Below are 24,847 nucleotides of genomic sequence, written 5' to 3' on the forward strand. Positions count from 1 at the left end.
GCCAATCTGAAAAGGCTACATACTCTATGATTCCAATTATATGACATTCTGGAAAAAAAAAAAACTATGGAGCAATAAAAATATCAGTGGTTTCCAGGGGTGGGGTGGGGAGAGATGAATAGGCAGAACAAAGAGGATGTTCAAGACAGTGAAAATATTCTGTGTGATACTATAATGGTGGTCATTCTACATTTGTCCAAACCCATAAAATATATAATACCAAGAGTAAACCCTAAGTTAAACTATGGACTTTAGGTGATTATTATGTGTCAATATAAGTTCATCCTTGGTTAAAAAAAAAGTACAATTTTGGTGATTGATGTTGACAATGGGGGATGCTATTTAAGTGCAGGGGCAGAAGATACATGGGGAACCTCTGCATCTCCTTCCCAATTTTGTTGTAAATCTAAAACTCCTCTAAAAAAAAAAGCCTTATAAAAGAGGATTATATTTTAGAAATAATAATTAGACATGAATTTAAGATGCTATTATACAACTCAGAAGGATAATTCTAAGTATAGTGGATATCCTAAAAAGTGTATAATGAAGACTATAAAATGCCCAAACTGATTCAAACTATTAAAATGTATAATACCAAAGTATTCAAAATGAAATGTCTACTAATCACTACAAAATAGCTGATAGATAATATTTATTTATAAATCAAGAGAGGTTTAGAATATTTCTGCAGAATGTCCAAGGACTGAATGAATAGCCAGATACTTAAAATTACTCTAAATTCCAGGAGAATAACTACAGTGAGTCTCTTTTTTTAGATAGCTTTATTGAGGTACACTTGATATACAAAGAATTGTATATATTTAATGTGTACAATTTCATGAGTTTGGACAAATGCAAACACTGGCAATATCATCACCAAAATCAAGGTGATAAATACATCAATGCTTTCCAAAGCTTCTTTGCATGTTTTTGTTTTATTTTGTTTTTTGTGGTAAAAAAATATTTAATGTGAGATCAACCTTATTAACATATTTGGATGTGCACAACACTGCATTGTTAACTATAGTCACTATGTGGTACAGCAGGGCTCTAGAATTTAATCTTCTAGCATAAGTTAATTTTTACAACCATTGAACAACAACTCCCCATTTCCTCTATTCTCTTTGCCCTTTACAACCACTACTGAATTATATGCTTCTGCAAGTTTGACTATTTTGGAAACCTCATATAAGCGGAATCATACAGTACTTGTCCTTCTGTGACTGACTTGTTTTACTTAGAATAATGTTCTCCAGGCTCATACATGTCACATATAGTAGAATTCTATTCTTTTTCAGGGTTGAATAATATTCCATTATTATTGAATATATACCAAAACAAACTAGGTATAGAAGGAAGATACCTCAAAATAATAAAAGCATATATGAAAAGCTCAGAGCTAATATCACTCAATGTTAAAAAAATAAAAAGTTTTCTTCAAAGATCCAGAAGAAGACAAGGAGCCCATTCTCACCTACTTCTATTCAACATTGTACTGGAAGTTCTAGCCAAATAAATAAGGAAGAAAAAGTAAAAGGAATACAATGAGAAAGGAAGAAGTAGAATTATCTCTGTTTGCAGATGACATGACTTTATAGGTAGAAAATCCTAGAGACTCCATAAGACAAAAATAAAACCAAATAAACAAATAAAAACCCTGTTAGAATGAAGAAACAGATTCAGTAAAATTGGCAGTTTGCAAAATCAACACACAACAATCAGTTGTGTTCCTATACACTAATGATGAACAATCCATAAAGGAAATTCAGAAAACAATCCTATTTACAATAGCATTGAAAATAATATAATACTTGGGAATAAACTTAAGGAGATAAAATCACTGTGTAGTGAAAACTACAAAACATTGATAAAACAAAATAAATTAAAGGAGACATGAATAATGGAAAGACATCCTGTACTCAAGGATTATAATGTTAGGCTTAATATTGTCAAAATGTCCATACTACCCAAAGAAATCTACAAATTTAATGCTACGCTAGTCTAATCACAATTCCAATGGTACTTTTTCACAGAAATAGAAAACTATTATCTTAAAATTTTTATGAAACTACAAAATACTCAACATATATAAAACAATCATGAGAAAAAAGAACAAAACTGAAGGCTTTATACTTCCTGATTTCAAAATATATTACAAAGCTACAGTAATTAAACAGTATGGTACTGGCATAAATATAGACATATAGACCAATAAAACAAGACAGAGAGTTCAGAATTAAACCCATGCATATAAGGTCAATTGGTCTCTCATGAGGGTGCCAAGAGTAAGAATATGGGGAACTGAGTTTCTTCACCAAATAGTAATGGGAAAAGTAGATACATACATGCAAAAAATGAAATTGAATACCTATGTTACTATATAAAAAAAACAACTTAAAATGAGTTAAAAACTTAGATGTAAAACCTGAAAATGTAAAATTCCTATAAGAAAACATGGGGAAAAGCCTTCTTGACACTGGTCTTGGCAAAAATTTCTTGAATATGGCACAAAGCATAGAAAATAAAAGCAAAGTAGATTAGTGGGACTACATCAAACTAAAAAAATCTTCTGCACAGCAAAGGAGACAATCAACAGAATTAAAAGGCAACATATAGGACGCATGAAAATATTTGCAAACCATATATCAGATAAGGGCTTAATTTCCAAAATACATAAGTAACTCCTACAAGTCAATAGCAAAACAAAACAAAGACAATGAATAACCCAAATTTAAAAATGGGCAAAGTATTTGAGCAGACATATCTCCAGAGAAGACATACCTATAGCCAACAGGTATATGAAAAGATGCTCAACATCATTAATTATCAGGGAAACACAAATTAACACTATAGTGAGAGACCACCTCATACCTGTTAGGCTGGCTATTGTCAAAGAACAAAAGATAAAAAGTGTTGGCAAGGTTGTGGAGAAATTGGAATCCTTGTACACTGTTGGTAAGAATGTAAAATGGTGTAGCAACTATGTAAAACAGTATGGAGGTCCCTCAGAAGATTAAAAATAGAACTACAATATGATCCAGAAATCCCACTTCAGGGTATATATCCAAAAGAATTCAAATTATGATCTCAAAGAGATGTCTGTATTCTCATGTTCATTACAGCATTATTCTCAATGGCCAAGATATGGAAACAACCTGAGTGTCCATTGATAGGCAAATGAATAAAAAGAATGAATAAAGAGCCTGTCTAATAAGATAAAAAATACCAGCAATTTGGAAAATAAAACTACTGAGTTGTATGTATGTGTGTGTATATGATATTCTAGTGAGATAATTATAAGATTACTAAAAGTAGAAATTAGAAAAAACAGAGATATTATGATAAATTGAGATGAACTCAATGAGCATTGGATGTCTCTGACAATAAAGATCACTAAGTATATAAAAATAGAGTTACTAGGAATTAAATAATTTCAAGGAAACAAAGGTCTTTGGGACCCGGGTTTTTTTTTAGAGTAGAAAGCATATTCTAAAGAGCCCAGTGTGCATTTAATGCTCAAATATTTTATTAGTATTTGTGTTTAACATAAATATTCACATGTACCTTTGAAACTTTAATCCTAAATATAATACCTTTATGTTCCATCACATTTTTAGGATAATATGATTAACCATGGGAGGAAATATATAAAATTATCCTAAAATAACAAATGATATCAGACAAAACTTACTCTAAACACTAATTCTAACAAAACAAAAAACAAAACAACATGCAACCATCAATCCTGAAGACATATAACATGTAGAATCACCTTTAAGAATTCTGACAACTGAGAGTCAATAGTCCATAAATAACTAGGTATTATCATCTTTGAATAATAATTATAATACATAAACTTTTGTCTACCTGTTATTTTATGAAAACTGGCATTCCCTATGGGAGTAAAAAACACTTGGGAGAAACTTTAAAAGATATGGTTCAAAATGTATTTAGAAATCTTTGACTAATAGTCTAAAGTTTTGCCTTGCTATTCATGATATAATTCAATCACATAGAAAGAGTCAGCTTATTATTTAGAAAACAATGCACTCTTATCTAAATAAGATTAACAAAGGTCATAACTCATAGAATCTTAGTATACATGGTAAATGATCTTGTGCCTTTCCATGTTATTTTTACTCAGTAATTGCTGTCTCTGGGAAAAAAAAAAAAGACACTATCTTGGATAATTTTACAGTGCAGCCTAATCAGCATTTCTATAGTTGCCAAAAAATCCTTAGAGTACTCTGTCTGAGCTCAAAAAAAGGTTATATATTGTAGGAGTGTTATCCAATTTTCAAAAGGAGAAAGGAAGACTAAAAAAAACAAAAACAAAACAAAAACAAAATTGAGGTTTTTTTTTCACATTGGAATTTTTATTTCACACAGACACATATAAGCACACACACATAAACGTATGGTATACATATACACAACACATTACTTGACTGTGTGTTTCATAGTATCACCATTTATATATGAGCTTGAGAGAGAGAGAGAGATCATGTATTCGTTTCCCAGAAATAAATTTTATAATTAGGTCCATAAGGACAAACACAAATTTAAAACAAGAGACTTAATTCTTAATTCTCCATGTTAAAATTAAGGGGAGAGATTTTTGTTTTTTTCTCAGTTTCCTTTTCTTGGAGTGTTTACTAGAGAAAACTTGTGATGCATATAACTATATATGTGAAATATATATATTTCATAGCTAGAACATATTTATTTATTTTGAAATCTCATAATGTCATAGATATAATCAAAGATCTAGCTGATATAACAAAGGAATTGATTTTAAAACAATATCTCATAGAATAGGTTATGGATTAAAAAAAAAAACCCAAATCATTTAACATGTTTTTAAAAATACAGAAATTTATGTTTCACATTATTTAGTAAGTAAAACAGTCATTACATTCCTTAACCCGTATCTCTGCTTTTGTAAAACACAATCATATTTAATAATTATGCTGCCCCAGTACACTCATGGTAAAAATTTGGTTGTCATATACACAAGCTACAACAGAACAGCCCTGGTTATTGTTATGACAGTCATCAACTGTGGAAGGGTATTCTAGCGGAATTGTGTAGCAGTAAAAAATCACTGAAAAAAAATCCTTCATGGCAAAGCGAATTTTTTGTTTGGTTGATGGTTGAAGTAGGTAATGACTTGTAAAATGGCAATACAAAAACACCCCTAAGGACTTCCCTGGTGGCGCAGTGGTTAAGAATCCGCCTGCCAATGCAGGGAACACAGGTTCGATCCCTCATTGAGGAAGATCCCAAATGCTGCGGAGCAACTAAGCCCGTAAGCCACAACTACTGAGCCCGCGTGCCACAACTACTGAAGCCTGTGCACCTAGAGCCTGTGCTCTGCAACGAGAAGACACTGCAATGAGAAGCCCGCACACTGTAACAAAGAGTAACCCCCGCTCACTGCAACTAGAGAAAGCCTGCATGCAGCAACGAAGACCTAATCAGCCAAAAATAAATAAATAAATTTATATTAAAAAAAAAAAACCTCCCCCCAAACCAACTACAGTGTCCACATTTGCACCACTATATATTGTGAGGAGATGGGATACAGTTTGGCGGAGGAGAAAACTACAATCAAGCAGCTGACTTAATGCTGTTAGGTAAGCTTTTTTCCTGCATCCATAATTTTGAGATATATTTTGGTCTTTATAATAAACAAATATCACCAGGATGTGTTTAGCTCTGGTGGTGTTTTTATATTAAAATATGTTGAGATGCTTTAATCTGAGTTCTGAGTCTCTTTTTTCCTAGTCATGAAAGTTTTTTTTCAAAACGTTTATTTTTTGTTGTTTTTGTTTTTGAAGGGTTATTTACATTCATAATTTTTCCATCTGTCCTCTCCTACGTATAAAATACTATTGGGCTTATTGTATCAAGATTTTTCTCTTTTCCCTAATTTTTATATCACTGTTTTTATATTATTATTGGTTCTTTCGAGTTTTACTGCTTTCAAGACTGATCTTAATTAAGCATTTTCAATTTTCTAGAACTCCTAATTTATTTCCTACATCTCCTTTTACACATCATCAGGGTGCCTGGTTTTTTGTTTTTTTTTTCTTAACTATTTGAACAACAATGTATCTATATCAGAAACTTACAAGACTTCTTTACCTATTATACTGAAACTATTTTTGTTTCAATTATATTAAAAATGATAATTAGTTTTCTAAAAAGAAAATTCATTGCCTATAGTTGGCTTAGCCTCAGATCTCTGGATATCTGTAAGATTATCTTCTCTTTTATTGCAGTAATGTTCCTAACTTTTCTGGTTTTGTAATACAAAAGTATTTTTTAAAACCTTCTAATCTCATTAATGATATGTAATTATTATTATGACTGTTATGTTTTTATGTTTTTTTAATTTGTCTTTTCCCTGTTTATATCTTTAGCTTAAAGAAATTTAATGTTTATGTAGTAATATTGATTGATCATTTTATGTTTAATGTCCTTGTTTTTTTTAATCTTCCCCTCTTCTAGTACCATAAGATAATCTCATTTTCTTTACAAGCATAAATAGCCTATGTCTTTAATCAATTTGGTAAACCTTTAGTATGTCAATTTATCTACTTTTTACAAGGATGACCTGTGGTGCCAGTGCCTTTCATTTCCTAATGTATTTTAATCTGTAACTCCAATTTGGACCTATACCAAGTCCTGAAGTATATATTACACAGCTTCCTAAGGACTCCACAAAGTCCACTAGATCTACTTTCCAAACCAAATGGATGTTGATATCTGTTTTATCAGCCCCTCCTCCATTATTTTCCCTTAAGAGTTCTTGATTATTTATGGATATGCACTCTTCCACATGAAGTTTTGGATCAGTCTAGATTATTGACTCATTCAGTAAATGTTACTTATCTGTGCCAGCATAATTTCAGGTACTAAGTATACAATAAACAAAACACAAAAATCCTCATCCTTACGGAGTGTACATTCTTATGAGAAAGAAAATGGGCAAGATATATGACAAAACTATACAGTATATTATGCTGTGATAATGCTAAAGATGACAGATATAGCATGTTTATTAATCAGCCGTTTCTGTGTTGATTAATCACCAAAATATCTCAGTAGCTTACAACAACAAATATTTAATTCTATCTTGCATTATATAAGAACTATGACTAAGCTACAACTACTAGGTTAGGCTCAATTCCAAGTGAATTTTCATTTCAGAATATGAGCTGAAAAGGCAGTCATTGGGAAGGAAAGATTGGGAACACAGAATGAAACCACTTAAAGGCATTTAAAGTGGCTTATGGCATGTCTTCTCATATTCTGTTAGCAAAACAAAGTCATTGGCAAAGCACAGTTAAAGTAGCAAGGACATATATGCCACCTACAGGAAAGCATGATAAGGGAGGGAAAGAAATAATTGTGAACAAATAATACAATCTGTTCACTGTCCAGTCTCTAGACTAAAATAACTATGTGCCCCTTAGAGGTAAAACCCACTTACTTGCTCCCTGACACCCCCAAATCTCTTTAAAATATGGCACCAGTCTTGATTTCAAGACCTTTTGATATAATCATATACAATGTGGCTTTTCTTGTTCCAGAGACCACTGAATTAGGACACATTATTTGCCCACCAAAAATTCAATATATAACTGGGGATGAATAAGGACAAAATTGTTGAAATAAACACCCGGTTTAAAAGGGAAAATATGTCAGTGGCTCATAGCAATTCAGAAATTATTGTCTGCAATCATTAAAAGCGTTTCTGTCCTTAAGGCTCTAAGGCTAATTTATTTGTCGAACCCTTTACATTTGCATTTTTAGCCCTAAAAGTTATGAAATTTCTAGTTTCCTCCTCTTCTCTTTAGAAAATACATGATTTTTTTTTTCTGAGCTGACCTCTTTCTTGTAGTATCTTATCAAATACAGCTAATAAAAATCAACTCATATCATAGACATTCCCTCTTAATATCTCTTCTCCTAAAGCCATAGCTTCATTAGGTACATTTTCTGCCTTCCAAATTATCCTAGAAAATATTTCTCAAAGCAAAACACAGTCAACTTCTAGCATCCTATAAGCATTACTTCATACTTTTTCTTCTTCAAACACAAATCCACATAATTTATTGTTGTTGGTGTCTTGGTCAAATTAACTGGTGAATCCTAAATTCAATGGGAAAATATCTTCTAATCACTGGAAAGCATGGCAGAGACAGGGAAAGAACAATTAAATCTAGCAGGGAAGGTGAGAGAGACACCAAGTATTTGAGGATGAGAAGTCAGTAAAATACTATTCCAAACAGAATTCTCTGAGGAAGACAAATGAGAATGAATATTGTATAATGATTGCAGCCTCTGACACAAACATCTTAAGTAGTTTTCCAATGAGGTTCTCTGAACAGTGAATTCATTCTTTTTTTTTTAAGGTATCTTTATATCATCTTCATTTTTAATGCAATTTAGTGTGCTAAAGATTACTAGAGTAACAGTTTTTCCCCCTTCTCATCAATTTTGAACACAATTCTCTATTGTCATCTGTACTCTGCTTTTGTTGATAATAAGTTCATAGTGAGTTAAATGGTTTTCTCTTTGGTTTTGGAATTCTAAACTTCACCATAACAAATCTAGGTGATAGTATTTTTCCACTCTGTTTGGAGCTTCTAATAATTATTTATCTAAGGTTTCATGTCTGTATTTATTCTTGAAAACTCTTAGTCTACATTTTTGTTTTTGTGTTTTGAACACTGTCTCACCATTTTCTTTGGTGTCTTCATATGAAAGTCCTATGATTGTACATTGAAGCTTTTTTCCTTTGGTACATATTTCTCTCTCTCTCTCTCTCTCTCTCTCTCACTCTCTCTCTCTCTCTCTCTCTCTCTCTCTCATCTTCAGCTTCTCAGATGCATTCTGGTTATTTTTCTTCAAACATATCTTCCAGTTTACTTACTCTGTATTCAGCTGTGTCTAATCTATTCCCCTAATGTCAATGTCTACGTTGCATCTTCTGTTGATTGATAAGTATAGTTTTTCCATTTTTCATTTCAGAGCAAGCCCTGGTTTCATACCAGACACCTAACTCTAGTAACATCTCTACTAAATTCCTGTAATTATATACTTCCTCCTTTCTCCAGGGCTAACAAGCTAAGATGCTAGCTCCCAGTGCCTACATCCTGCCTTATATTCTCTCTGGGCTCTCACAACATTAGCTTGCAAATTTCCCCCTTGAAGTGCAGATTCACTCACAATACTACAACCACATGAAAATATAAATTAAAATTTATTGAAGGAAAACATAATTACATCAGTATCAGAATGCACATAATTCCCTAATCTCTTATTTGTCCAGAGTATGACATTTAGGCTTCACAGAACTCTATAACAGAGCTCCCGTAGAAAGGAACTCCCACTCCTATAATGTTCTGTATATTTTCAAGGTCAGGAGACAGAGAGCACTTCAGCACCTGGGCAAATATGCAAGAGGGGAAGCTCCCTAGCTGAAGAGGTGGCTATATTGGAAAGAAGAAGCCTCTGAGTTCTATAGCTGGTGCCAGCTTATAGAGACTAGACTTGTCATATCAAACAAGTCTTCAACTTGTTTTTCCTCATTCCTCTAAATTTAAGCTCCTTTTTAATATTGTTGAGTTGTTGTCAAAATGTTGATTAAGTATACACCTACATTTCTTTTTTTGTAAATATCATGAAGGTTGGTTCACTCTTGGCAACTATATTTTCCATGGAAAAAAATTAGAAAGTGTGTAGAGAGAATTTTTTCTATGAATGAAACTTCTGTTACACCAAATGTCTACTACAGAGTCTATAGCATTTTTGATGTCTTAAATTATTTTAAGATAGAATTTCTCCTTATCTGGGAAAAGTAAATATAATGGAACATTTATGATTTAAATGCCTGGATGTGAAGCTTAGACTTGTTGAGCTATGAGGTGGTGCAATGTGTATTATTGAATTTTAGGTATCAAATTGTTTATAGTACATTAGTAGTGTCTTTTTTTTTTCTTAGGTTGAATATATGTGAATAATTTCTAAGTGATATTCTACCTCATTAGCAAGTTTTAAAGATACCTCTAAATAGGGCTAATGTTACCTATTTTGGTGTTAAGACTACATAATTTTATGTGACATAGAGATACAGATATTATTTCATATTTTTTCTGAATATTCCATAATTTCATATGTGATCCTTTTCCAATAATTTCTTAGACTCCATCATAAAATGTTAATGATTAGCTGAAGTACATTTAAGAAAGGAAGACTTCATGGGAATAATAAAAGAGAATTTGGTTCATTGAAGCTTTTCCCTTTTTTTTTTTTTTTTTTTTTTTGCGGTACACGGGCCTCTCACTGTTGTGGCCTCTCCCGTTGCAGAGCACAGGCTCCGGACGCGCAGGCTCAGCGGCCATGGCTCACGGGCCTAGCCGCTCCGCGGCATGTGGGATCTTCCCGGCCCGGGGCACGAACCCGTGTCCGCTGCATCAGCAGGCAGACTCTCAACCACTGCGCCACCAGGGAAGCCCGAAGCTTGTCCCTTTTAATATACTTTTTTCCCAGGATAGTCTTGATTCTAATTGATTTTAAAAAGACCTCGTACCTTTCCTTCAGTAGCTTTACCAGGTGAGCAAATAAGTCATTTCCTAAGATTAACCTTATGCCCTAGCCTATAAGAACTGTAATCAACTGATCATTACATTTATTCTGACTAGTTAATATTTTTTATTACATGAATAATATTTACTTGGGAAAGTGACCACCTTTACACAAGATATATATTTATTTATGATTCTGGGAGAAAGTTGATTGACACGTAATTGGTTAAGATACTGTAATATGATTTATCCAGTATGTCTGACATCATAGGGTTAACCAGAGAGTTTCAAAATCTCTACATTAAATTGTTTTATGCAGATATAGTATACATTGGAAATGCTACTTTCAAATTAAAAAAAAAGACACACAAGGAATCTGGGATTTCCCTGAATCTAAGACACATGTATTGAATACTAATCATTAAGCATTACGTTAAGCTCTGCCTGTAATGTTTTTAATACATGAATAAAATAAAAGACTAATTCTACAGCTATTCAAATGCCACACATTAAAACGACAATTGTCCTATATCAGAATATTCACCGTAATTGGGAATAATACCTTTAAAATTGCTTAACCTACATTCTATGTTATCATTTGTCAACACGCAGCATTGCAAAGCTGATTCTCCTGTACAAATTTATTTCCTTCAAAGTAATGATACAATGGGCCACTTTTTAACACTCTATCACTTTTAATCATAAGCATCACTCATAAAAAACTGAAAAAACTGTAAACTTATAAATTCCAACTGAAAATCATTCTTACTTTTTACAGCATTCTATGAAGAATTAGAAATTGATTTGTAAAGACTAACTAGTAACAATCAAATCATTTCTAAGAAATATATGCCCATGTCCATAAAAACACATATCTATACAAAACAGAATAAGTAAAGAAAAAAAAATCAGTCTACAACGCTGTCATAGCATACAGCCAAATAGGTTAAAACAAATCATAAAATGATTGATGTGTTATGACCAGTTAGTTTCTAAACAGGCAATTTCAAATTATTCCAAAATATCCAACCTTAAAAGAATTCCACAAACTTATTTATTTATAGCTGTTATCTTGTCTGAAAGAATATTCTCTTCAGGTGTATGTATCTTGTTTAATAGAATGAATATAAAATAAAATAATTTTTTCAATTGTCTTTATATATTGTCTCATAACATAGATAAATATATTTTGTCTTTAATAAGGTTGATGAAAAACTATTTACAATAGACCAATAACTTGCCTGTTTTACCATTAATTAGAGAATTCCAGCTCTCTTTCAAAATGTATACTTTCAATTTAGCCAGGTTAAATATCAAATTGATATACTATTTATTTAAGTATCTTCCATGATATTTCAACTTAAACAAATGGAGAGGTATTTCCATTCTGGACCTGATGGAATTGTATATATCTGACTAACTCTCCCATCAAATACAACTATACAAGCTGCACAATATACATAAAATGACTGCCATTGGAGAGAATTCAATGCAGCGAGGCTTGGATGAGGTATGGTCCTTGAGGGAAAGGAAGCATAACAAGATGAGTTTTACATTCTCAACGACTCAGGGCATTTTTTTAATATGCTCTGCTATGGAAAAGAGACCAAATTACATACTTTGTGAAACAGAGGTTGGGGTTAAAGGACTGGCACAGTAGCTGAAATGAGAATAAAGGTACAAAGAAGAAACCTCAGAGAAATGAACCCCAAAATTTGAATGCAATTTTCCCTGTGATAATTATAGGTATATACACTACATTTGCATATGTGGAGACTCAGAGAAAGCAAAGCTGGAAGACAAAAGACCTAAGCAGACATTTCAGCAGGCATGAGGCACCAAGAATCAGAGTTTGTAAATGCTTGTGACTCCAGTTGATATTAGAGAAAAATTAGTTTTTAGGAGTAAGAGTATTCCTACTTCCCAGGAATAAGGGGAAAAATGAACTTAACCAGTTATAACAAAGTCTAACTAATTTAGGTAATCATATTCTATATATCTGCAAGAAGAAAAACAACTCTCTGTGGAGGAAGGTGACATAATCAGGAACTTCTACAGTCGTTTATCCATAATGTTCAATTAATAGTAATAAGACACGCTTAAAAATGGAAAATAACCAAAACCAAAAAGGAAACAAGCAATAAAAAGACGCAGATATGATGTTGATTTAGGAATTATTAGGAAAGGATTTTGAAATAATTAAGATTAAGGCTTAAGAACATATAGAAAAAAGGTGAAGAATTGTAGCAAATACCAATAATGTATATTTAATAAGTCAAGGGAAAATGATAGAGCCAAAATATGTCAATGCTGAAGCATATAGTTAATAAATTTGATACACAAGTTTAATTGGAGAATAAACATGGTGGAAAAGGTTAGTGAACTAGTATATAGGTCAATATAAAATAGCTATGTCAAAAAAGAGAGATAAAAATATGTATATATAGAAGAGTAGACTGATGGTGCATAGTTAAAAGACCAAACATGTATACTTTTGCAGAACCAGTAGTTAAGAAGTGAGGAAATAAGAGAGAAGAAATATTTTAGTAAATGCTGACCAAAATTCCCTGGAACTCAATAAAAGATAGCTTTAAAATGCCTTATAATTGAAAAGCAGATTCTTAAAAAAGTAAATACCTCCTAGGTACAACATAGTTAAAATTCTGGAAAGTTAAGCACAGAATATCTTAAAATAAGAAAGATCCATTAAAGTAGAATAAACTATAGTAAAATGATAAGACGACTGAGACCGATTTTTTTTAACAGACAAGATGGTGGTCAGCAGACATTACATCATTAATTATTGAAATAGAAAAAAATATCCTTCAAGCTAGAATTCCATTTCCATTGGAAGTTACCCTTTTAAAAATGTAGGAAAAAGAATGTTTATGAAAAAAACTAAAAAGGAAAAAAAATCATTGATAGTAGACTAGCACTAAAGGAACAGAAAGGGATTTTTAAAGAAAATTTAGAATTTCCTTTAAAAACGATTAATGACTATAGAAGGAAAAATGGAAAATAAAGAAAATAAATAGCACCAGGAAGGATAAATTATAATTGACTTAAAACATGATTCTTTAACAAAACAAAACAAAATTACAATTTCCCATAAGGCTTAATTTATAAGATAACAAAAATAGCAAAAATCAAAGATTTTTAAAGTTTAAAGTTATTCCATTTTTCAAGTGATAAATTATATTTTAAGGTGGAATGAAATAAATTGAAATGTCTAGAGCAAACATTAAAGAAAAATAGAAGAAAGTAAAATAAAAAATATTGATGGAGGATAAAATGAACAAAATTAAATACATGAATAATTCATAGAAAGTAAGGAAAGAGAGAAAAGAAACAAAAGAAACAAGTAGCAAGATGATAGACTTAAATAGAAATGTACCAGTAATTAATTATAAGTATAGTAAATAAAAATAAACAACAAAAATGTGAAACCAGATTAAAACAAATCAACAAAAACTTAGTGTCTTAAATAAAACTTAAAAAAAAAGAACAATGTAGTAAAAAAGTAAAATGAAAAATATTATACCATCCAACTGTTAACTAAAAAAAGGAAAATGAAATATCTGGAATAGTTATATTAATATCAGGTTAATTGGACTTTAAGTTATGAACCATTATTAAAGAGAGATGTTTCACAATGACATACTTTCAAAGAGGAAGATATCATACCTTAAATCTGTGTGCATCTGGTAACATGATTTCAAACTATATCTGACCAAAATAAAACAAAACCAAAAAATACTAATAGAAAATAAAAGAATAAATAGAAAAATCCAGTATCATAATGGGATATAATAACATATATCTCTCAAGAGCTGACAAACAAAACTTCTGTTTGAATATAGAAAATTGCAGTGACATAATGAATAAACTTGAACTAATTTATATATGTAGAAAACTAACCATGAAGCTGTGGAATTTACCTTCTTTTAAATCAAGTACATGCTGACACTTAAAAACACTCTCAAGAAGTTTCAAAATATATGCCTGTAACCATGGTAAAATAAACCAGGTATTTTTTAAAGTATGCTAGAAAAACTCCAACTTGGTGGTAATTGAAATATGCACTTCACATTTTGATGGATCAAAGAAGCTTGCTTGCTTGTTTCTTTTAATTTCTGTTTCAAATAAAATATTCATGCCGAATATATTATATGCCATTTAGATTTGTTCTCATGAAAATGCAAATAATAACTTTAAAACAATGGGCCTTCATCTAAAATATTTTACCATCAACAAAATTACATCAATGTCAATATTTCCATCAATGGTATTACCTCTTTTACTAACATTAAATTTACCCGCATCAGTTACAGCTTTCTCATTCTTAGGTTTATGGGAAATACTGCCATCTACTGAGCTTTTAGGACTTGATCCTCCCAATATTACATTGCACTATATCAACTCGAGTCACAAGCAGGCTAAAGTTGTTGCATGACTTAATTTTGCAATTATTTCAAGTTCTTAGGGGAAGTTTTGTTAAACGATCAAATTTCTACTTTTTGATTATGATTATTTGACATGTGTTCTTCTTGTTTCCCCAGACTGGTTATTTACTCTTTGAGGACAATTCTCAAATACAACTTCCTTTAGGGTATAGAAGGTTTGCTTTATGAGCTTTCATGGAAGTTACTGATATTTATGCACATTTTCTTTACACAGAATAATAGACCTCAGTGACTTTTTATCTGTCTGAGAATCAATTATGGAATAACCATAACATAGTTAAAACCAGAGAAGGAAATAGCAAGAATCTTAATAAGTAGAATAGATTCCTTTCAATAGAAGAACTTATATTGAGGAACTTGCACCTTGAGATATTGTCTCTGAAGAAGAAATGGGCATCCCTTGTGTCCTCTGAGTAAGGATTCAAGGCACAGATGGGCTGATTTGTCCTCTTTCACTGTGAGTCTGACAAGTAGCTCCCTTTCCTAATTCTTCCTGCCCACATGTAGGCATTACTGGAATTGAGCAGTAGCTGTCCTCTTAGTTGGACATGTACCATCCAATCTCTGTTCTCCCCTATAGCCTCCCTGACACTGGCAGCCCTCTTCCACCTGGACTTTCATTTGCCTTGTATTCCAGGCCACTGAGTTTGCATCTGCCTAGTGTAGAAAGTCTTTGTAAAGCAAATTATTAGTCTAGTTCACCTGTAACTCTCAAATGCTTACTCAAAACCCATTTACCTTAAATTAAGATACACTGATAACTTTAAATTAAGATACAAGATGTAACAAGCTGATTTTCACAGGCCTTAGCAAATTGATAGGAAGAGAAAGACATTGTAAAAAATGCTATGAGGGAACATTTTGCAAAGCTTTGTGTGCCAGATGTTTAAACCAGAGTCAGTCAGTTATGGTAAAACATGGCTCTCTCAAGTGAAGAGAAAAAAAAGTCAGAAGAACTGTAAGCCAAACAAAACAAAAACATCTTAAGAGAAACAATTAGACTACTGGGTCCATTTGATGACTGATCTTTATAGAATTTGAACTGTATATAGATTTCATGGTGCATTTCATGGTGCTTCATGAACTCAAGTCCTCATAGTACATCTTTTTTTTTCCTCCATGCGGTTTGCAAAGTTTCCCACTATATATCTAGCCACTTGGTGAGTTATAATGCTTGTGGGAAAATTAAAGAATACTTTACTGCAAGCTACTCTTGTCATGGTGACACCATTCTGAAAACAGCAATGTGTTTAGTGCAATATGAGTGCACAATAAAATATCTTTTAAACAAATCAGAGTGTGAGGTTCCGGGTGTGTACTGCCTCTGTTTCAAAACACTAAGAGCATCTCAGCATGTGGCAGGATTGACAGTTGTCAGTCATTCTGCACAGGCTGCTACAGACGGAAGACATGTAGATCCCATTGGATATAATGAGTTAATTCAATGAGTGTACGTTTATTCTGTGTCCTTGTCAGGTAAAACAATTGTTTTTCCTATGAACTGATGCTTCAGCAACTATCATCAATCAAAATAAATTAGGAATATACTTTTCTATATTCATCACCATTACAATTTTCGGTTGATTTCTAAAATCAGTTTTAATGGACTTATCTATTTAAAAATCAGTTTATGGAGAGAAGGAGGGAGAGAAAGAATGGGAGATATTATTTGTACCAAGATCAAGCATTTATTGAGCCCCTACTGCGTAGAGTTTGAGTTTTTCACTCTATTATAATAAGGGTTATAATATTAATATCTTTAAAATAGTGGTGGTAGAATCTATTTGAAAATAAGGTAGGTTGTATTTGAAAATAAGGTAGGTTGAAAATAAGGTTGGTGTTGTAAGTTATAATAAAGTTTATATTCAGCTGAGTTCAACAGCACTTTTCTCATAATGAAATATGTGTATATGTATATTGTGTGGAATAAGGGATAAAATGAATACAAAAGTACACTGTAGGGCTTCCCTGGTGGCACAGTGGTTGAGAGTCCGCCTGCCGATGCAGAGGACACTGGTTCGTGCCCCGGTCCGGGAAGATCCCACATGCCACGGAGCGGCTGGGCCCGTGAGCCATGGTCGCTGAGCCTGCGGGTCGGGAGCCTGTGCTCCGCAACGGGAGACGCCACAACAGTGAGAGGCCCGCGTACCGCCAAAAAAAAAAAAAAAGTACACTGTAATTTTGTAAAATTACTTGAATTTTTTTTTTTTTTTTTGTGGTATGTGGGCCTCTCACTGCTGTGGCTTCTCCCGTTGCGGAGCACAGGCTCCGGACATGCAGGCTCAGCAGCCATGGCTCACGGGCCCAGCCGCTCCAGAACATGTGGGATCTTCCCGGACCGGGGCACGAACCCGTGTTCCCTGCATCGGCAGGCGGACTCCCAACAACTGCACCACCAGGGAAGCCCTTGAAATTTAATTATACTTCATGGCTTAATAATGTGGACTTATCTATGATTTATAATTTTCTTTCAAACATATTTTCTTCATGGAGCAAAAGCCACATAAAAGGACCAGGTCATATAATCTTATCCTTAGAATCGATATTTTAAAGTAGCTTTACCTAACTATGAATTAGTCCTGCATTTCTTTAACAATGGTCTTTTAACAATAGTAATTTGACAGAGTATTTAAATTCGACTAATTTACTCATTCATTTAATAGTCATTTATCCAGAGCTGGGCAGTGATCTGAATATTCAAGGTTGCAAAGACAAATCAAGCATCATTCTTACTTAGAGGGACTCAAAGTAGGGGAGATATGCACCTATGGAAATAAATATAGCATAAACGTTCATGGGAAAGTGCTATGTAACAGGAAATGAGGGTTAATTAACTCTCTGCTAATTCTGCAACAGAGGTCAGAGAAACTTGTAAGTGGGCTTTTAAACAAAGGAATGTGAGTGTGGAAAATTCTGGGCTGATTTAAGGATGTGCAAACTTATATTTTCGGAACAGGCAGTATTCCATCGTGTATGGAGTGTACTGAGAATGATGCTGAGAGATAAGGCTGGGGACGGCCTTTCATACTGACTTGTGGAGAGTCTTTATTGATATCCCACGCTATCTACTTCGTTACAGTTTTTAAACAGCATGTGTAAGTAGGAGAGCTCCCCTATAGGACTTTATGATAATTAATGGTTTTTCTATAAAATGTCATCCACAGTTTCTGCCACATTAGAAATACTCAAATATGTTCCTTTCCCTTTCTGAGGGTGTCACAAACACCATTTCATTCTGAGCTCACAGAACTGACACTCTTTCCCCTTGAATTGCCTGACAGTTTGTGCTCTGTATTCACAAGGTTCATATTCTACTTTGAGATCAGACTTTATTATATTAGCCGTACCCTGTGGTTGGATGGCATGTTTGTGTGTGTGTGTATGTGAAAAGTGTTCATTCCTAACCTGCAGGATTTTTCTTTTAATTTCAGTCACAAAGCGTGCATTTTTGACTATTTTGCAAGAGTAGAATGCCCATATCAAAATGTATTATGAATATCTCCATGAATTCCTTAGTAATACATAACTACTTCAGCAAATGCAGGATATCATTCTTTAGTACCACTATCTCATTTTTAGTATTTAACTGTGATGCCAACTGAAATGGATATCTAACACAATAACAATTATCTGCCAGGCTCAGGAGGCCACAGATGGAGTGATTTCTTTAGTCTTGTGTATAAAAGGAAGACCATACAAAACAAAATATTCCCATTTAAGATAATAGTAACATGATATTATATGTTCAAGTATAGTTGACCCTTGAACAACATGGAGGTTAGGAGCGTCCAACCTCTATGCTGTCCAAAAATGTGTATAACTTATAGTCGGCCCTTTGTATCCAGGTTCCTCAGTATCTGCAGATACAACCAACCACAGATCTGATCATGTATTCCTGTAGTACTTACTACTGAGAAAAATCCATGTAAAAGTGGACCCTTATAGCTCAAATCTGTGTTGTTCAAGGGTCAACTGTATTTCAATCTGTTTTACATAAATGAATAGTGATAAGTGCAAATCAGAAGAAACAGGTACGTACTTTGAGGAAACCGTGGGGGGTTGTCATTGACATCTGTCAGGGTGATGTTGACCGTGGTGGATCCCGACAGCCCTCCAACTTGCCCAGCCATGTCTTTGGCTTGAATGACCACTGAGTAATGTTCTCTGGCTTCTCTGTCCATATTATGTAAGGCAGTTCTAATAACTCCTGTAATACATATTTTAAACAAAACAGTATGGATTATACATTAAATGAGAAGCAACAAGGTATTTCTCTCTTTTTTCTTTTTTCTTTTAAGAAAAGTAGTTTTAACTGAAATGCTTTTGAGAGAAAACCAGGCTTCTGAGACAAACAGTACCTTGACAATGTTATTAAAACTGTCTCATCGAAATATTTATTTATAAACACGCATCCTTAACCAATCTATTAGAGGCAAATGAAGATACCCATCTCTTGGCGGTCCTTGGGGTCACTGGCCTCTAGAGGGCAGCCCTGCAGTCCCTGCTCTTTTCTTCTGTTGGTGGCCTGAATATTTCACATCTCATTCTCCTCACAAGTGTTAGCTGAGATGTTTTGAGCAGAGGTTAATTTTCCTCCTTACAGAACAATTTACATAGTTTTCTGACAGGGTTGTCAAAGTTTGATGATGAAAAACAATGGAGGAGTGTAGACACTTGAACAAAGATTACAGGCAGGAGGCATTTTAACATTTATCAAGACTAAGAAACTGACTTTTTGTCAGGAAATAACTACAATAAGAACTAGATCTAAGTACACAAGCAAAATAAAGTGATGAGATTGGTTCCAAAACTTGCATGTAAAAGTCACATTCTTTGTCTTGTAGTACCAAAAAAGACACTTAATGCACTTTCTCATTAATTAATTAATGCACTTTCTCATTAATTAATTAATGCACTTTCTCATTATATTAATTAATTAATTAATTATATTAATTAATTTGTTATAATTAATATAACAAAATGTTATATATCCATATGTAGTTCTGTGTAGGCAAACACACACACGCACACATAAATTAGATAGATTTGCCAATAAAGCCTTACATTTAGAAACTGGAACACATTTTCTAGCAGGTCAAGTTCATGCAAGGACTATCAAATATGTCTTAAAATAAAAAATTGTCCTCATATACATGAGCCATATTAAACATAAGCACATAAATATATAAGCATACATGTGTTTATATTTTATATTCATATAAATGTACAATATAAATATATTTGCTACTCGAAACATAGGTCACCATTTAACAACCACCTTTTTACTTTTATTTAAAATAGTTGGATCATGTCACTTTTGAGAAAGGCACCAATGGCTTCAATCAAACTCACACTTGATTAGTTAGCAGCACAATTCACGGGACAGTGCCATTTATAATGACTGCCAACTATAGAGCTTAACAAACACTTTTGCAGACAATATATTGATATAATAGGAGAAAATGGGTTTGTATATCCAAGTGGAAAAGATAGTCTTTTAAAAGTGGAAAGGTTTAGTCAATCAGTTGTTTTGAATACAGAACACTTAACCACTTCCTTTTTTTTTTTTTTCACTGAATTGATTGCACATGCAATGCTCTGAGAGGAGAGCCACAGGCCCCAGGAAAAGAGATCCCCCTACTTTCAAAACTTGTGAACATATAATTGAGGGAATTTAGGAGAACTTTCCTGAAGCTAAATAGGAATGAAAATTATTCTTATCAAAAGAAATTACAATAATATGATAATAAATGATTCATCTAATTCATGCATATGAAAAAGCCTCAAGCATCCTTACTAAATAGAACATTTTATCACATATGGTAATTATATAAGAAAAAAATAAATTGATGCAGAAAGGAACAAGTTAAGAATTTATGAAAATATTTAATGAAAGAAATGTATACTCTCTGATATTTGAAAAAAAAATGCCATCCTAAAAAGAATACACTAGAAATGGGACTTGCCTCTGATGTGCAGAAGTATGAGATTACTGTCCAGGATGTTTTACAATGAAATCATTACAGTGATATTTGCAGAATATACATATGTGAAAATAAAATCTGTCATTAAAAAAGTGAATGATAGATATTTTTATGCAATTTGAATGTTATTCATTTCAGCGGATCAGAGAAGAGGAATTAGCACAACCCCTGTTTTACAGCATGGACTTTAATAATTTCATTGCAATAGTCATTATCTCCCTTCTTTTATAATACTGCTACTCTGACATGAAATGGGAAGAAATTTGTCAGCTAAATTTGTTTATGGAAAGAAAAGAGCATATCCAGAATTGACACATCTTTCTCAGAAACGATTGTTTAAGGGTTCATTTAAACTCTCGGTTCTCTTGAGAAAGGCTCAGTTGCATGTGCTTAGCTATGACCTCCCCTGAGGGCACATAGGTAACTGGGGAATGTTCAGGCAAATTGCCATAGCAACATGATCCCTGTATACAATAACCTTATTCAAACATGTGGCCCAGATGCTTGTAAGTAGGGTAGTCTAGAACACAGCTGATGCACAGTAACAGTTTTTCCTCTTAAGTAGACTTTATTTTCTAGAGCAGTTTTAGGTCCATAGTAAAATTAAGAAAGTACAGACAGTTACCATGTACCCTTTTCCTCCTGACACACGCAGCCTCCCCAGCTAGCACCATTCTGTATTAAAATGATGCATTTGTTACAGGTGATGAGCCTACATTGACACGTTCTCACTCAAAGTACATAATTTACATTAGGGATCACTCGGTGTTGTACATTCTATGGGTTTGGACACATGTATAATGATTTGTATCCATCATTGTAGTATTGCACAGAATAATTTAACTGCCCTAAAAATCCTCTCTGTTCCACCTATTCACCCTCCCTCCCCTCAACCTTGGCAACCACTGATCTTTTTACTGTTTCCACATTTTGCCTTTTCCAAAAAGTCACATAACTGTATCCATACAGTGTGCAATTTTTTGCAGATTGGCTTCTTCAATTAGTAAAAGGCATTTAAGGGTCCTCCACGTCTTACCATGGCTTGATAGCTCATTTCCTTTTAGTGCTGAATAATATTCCTCTATTTGGATGTGCCACTGTTTATTCATTCACCTACTGAAGGACGTCTTGGTAGCTTTCAAGGTTTGGTGATTATGAATAAAACTGCTATAAACATCTGTGTGCAGGTTTTTGTGTGGACATAAGTTTTCATCTCCTTGATATAAATATCAAGGAGTGTGATTGCTGGATCTTATGTTAGGAGGCTGTTTAGTTTTGTAAGAAACTGACAAATTGTCTTCCAAAGTAGCTGTACCATTTTGCATCCCCACCAACAATGAATGAATTTCTGTTGCTTCACATTTTTGCCAGGTTTTGGTGTTGTCAGTGTTCAGACTATCACCATTGTATTAGGTGTATAATGGTATCCCACTGATGTTTTAACTTGCATTTCCTTAATGGCACATAATGATGAAAATTGTTTCATATGTTTATGTCCATATGTATGTCTTCTTTGGTGGGGTATGTTAAGGCCTTTTGTCCACTTTTAAAAATCAGGTTATTTGTTTCCTTATTGTTGAGTTTTAAGAGTTATTTGCATATTTTAAATAACAGTCCCCTACTAATAAGTCTTTTGCAAATACTGTCTCTCAGGCTATTACTTGTCTTCTCATTTTTTTGACAGTGTCTTTCACAGTTTAGAAGTTTTTAATTACTTTGAAATCCATATTATAAATTATTTCTTTCATCAATCACAACTTTTATGTTATACCTAAAGTCACAGCCTAAGATATCTAATGTCATCTAGATTTTCTTCTATGTTACCTTCTAGGAATTTTATAGTTTTATATTTAGGTCTGTGACACATTTTGAGTGACATTAAGCTAAGAGTGTAATATCTGTGTCATTTTTTTGGCATGTGGTTGTCAATTTGTTTCAGCACCATTTGTGGAAATAACAAATTTTTCTCCATTGTATAATATTTACTTCTTTGTCAAAGGTCAGTTGACTACATGCATGAGAAACAATTTCTGGGCTCTCTAATCTGTTCCATTGGTATATTTGTCTATTCTTTCATCAATACTACACTGCCTTGATTACTATAGCTTTATAGTAAATCTTGAAGTAGGGTACTGTCAGTCTTCCTAATTTGTTCTTCTCCTTTTATATTGTGTTGGCTATTCTGGGTCTTTTGCCTCTACATACAAACTTTAAAACAAGTTTTTCAATGCCTACAAAATAACTTTTAGGGATTTTGATTGGTATTCCATTGATAAAGTTGAGAAGAACTGACAATATTGAGTTTTACCTATCCATGGACATAAAATATATCTCCATTTATTTAATAATATTTCTGGTTTCTTTAATGAGAGTTTTGTAGTTTCCCTTATATCAATTTCATACCTTTTTTATTAGATTATACCCAAGTATTTCTTTTAGGGGAAGCTAACCTAAATCATATTGTGTTTTTAAATCAAAGTCAACTTGTTCATTGCTGGCATATAGGAAAGAGATTGACTTTTATATATTAACCTTGTATCCTGAAACCTTGCTCTCTCAAGACTGCATCCTTGAAAATAACTCCCGCTGTGGGAAATGTGGGCAGAACTCACATTCCAAGGTCAGAGAAGGGGATGCGGATCCTCTGGTTGCCTGGGTCCAGCTTGCTGGCCAACTGGCATTCACATCCTCTGGATGACCTCCCCCAATATCCATAACAACTACTACAGGTGATTCCAGTGTAAGTGGGTCCAAACTATGTTTTGAAAAGCCACAGTTAGAAAGACGAAGTTCTGCCATTATGTATTCATACATTTCTTCACTTTTTATTGCCATCTTGTCATGTCAATAAAAGCATGTATGAGGATATACACATGTGCACAGACAACAAACAATATGCAATAGTAATATACATTTTTCAAAATTGTGAAGCCTAAACTCATGTACAAGACTAGGATAAACTATATTTACACAGTCCAAATAAGAATTGATGTTTTGGTTTTTTGCTTGGCTTTTCTGTCATGTACCCACGGACCCAGTAATTGTAATATAACTTATTTTTGTCTTCCAAATAAACATAATAAGGACTTACCACATGGCCCTTTTATTAAGTAAATTTGTGAAGAAAACAACTCAGAGCAGCTAAATTAATCACCATAAATTATTGCATTGTTTGTTTGTTTAAAAACAAAGAAAACTCTCCTCTTTTCAGTAAATGCTAGGTAACTGGTAATGGCATATTTTGAATGTTTGATATCTTCACTAGCAATGTTTACTTCAAAAATTTTAACAGGAATTGTTCCTCTTATTCTCCTGTGATGCTGTGTTGAATCAACAGGATGTCCTTACCCTTGTATCATTTTGTTTTGTTTCTTATTACTTTCCTTTTAAACAATTGTAGGTGCCTCACTGCCTGCAAATTACCTTCTGACTACTGCTTCCCAATCATGTTGCTATGTAGGGGCCTGTAACTGGGAATGACTCTCTGCTCAACACAGGCTCATAACATTGAAACTCGTCTGTGGTCATAAACATTACTCAGTGAACCTGACTCACTAACCCACTTTGTGTTTTTGTTTCCTGACTGATGATATTCATATAGAGCAATAGACCCTCCAAAATTTTTTCTTGTACTTTACCCACTAAAAAGTATTTAAGATGGAAATATACAAATCTAGTTGATTAGATAATACCACAGAAGACTTCAAAATAAAACCCCTAAAAGTTTGAAACAAATAAACAAGCATGACATTCAAATTCCTACAAAAACCTTCAAGGTACATATATGCATTTATAAGAGGAA

The 24,847-nt window shown here is 33.2% G+C and overlaps 1 protein-coding gene across 1 annotated transcript in view; it reads right to left on the reverse strand.

Moving 5' to 3' along the window:
• CDH18 (cadherin 18) overlaps positions 1-19,300 on the reverse strand; it is a 137,956-nt gene extending 118,656 nt beyond the window's left edge. The window contains exon 1 of the mRNA XM_022581425.3: positions 19,101-19,300. Coding sequence (XP_022437133.3) covers positions 19,101-19,242 — 142 coding nt within the window. The 5' untranslated portion in view covers positions 19,243-19,300. The remainder of the gene's footprint in view (positions 1-19,100) is intronic.
• Between the last annotated feature and the right edge of the window lie 5,547 nt (positions 19,301-24,847).

This window comes from Delphinapterus leucas, chromosome 3, assembly GCF_059928025.1.
Source record: "Delphinapterus leucas isolate spDelLeu-1000000601 "Yukka" chromosome 3, BTC_Dleu_Yukka2, whole genome shotgun sequence".
In the NCBI taxonomy this organism is placed as follows: Eukaryota; Metazoa; Chordata; class Mammalia; order Artiodactyla; family Monodontidae; genus Delphinapterus; species Delphinapterus leucas.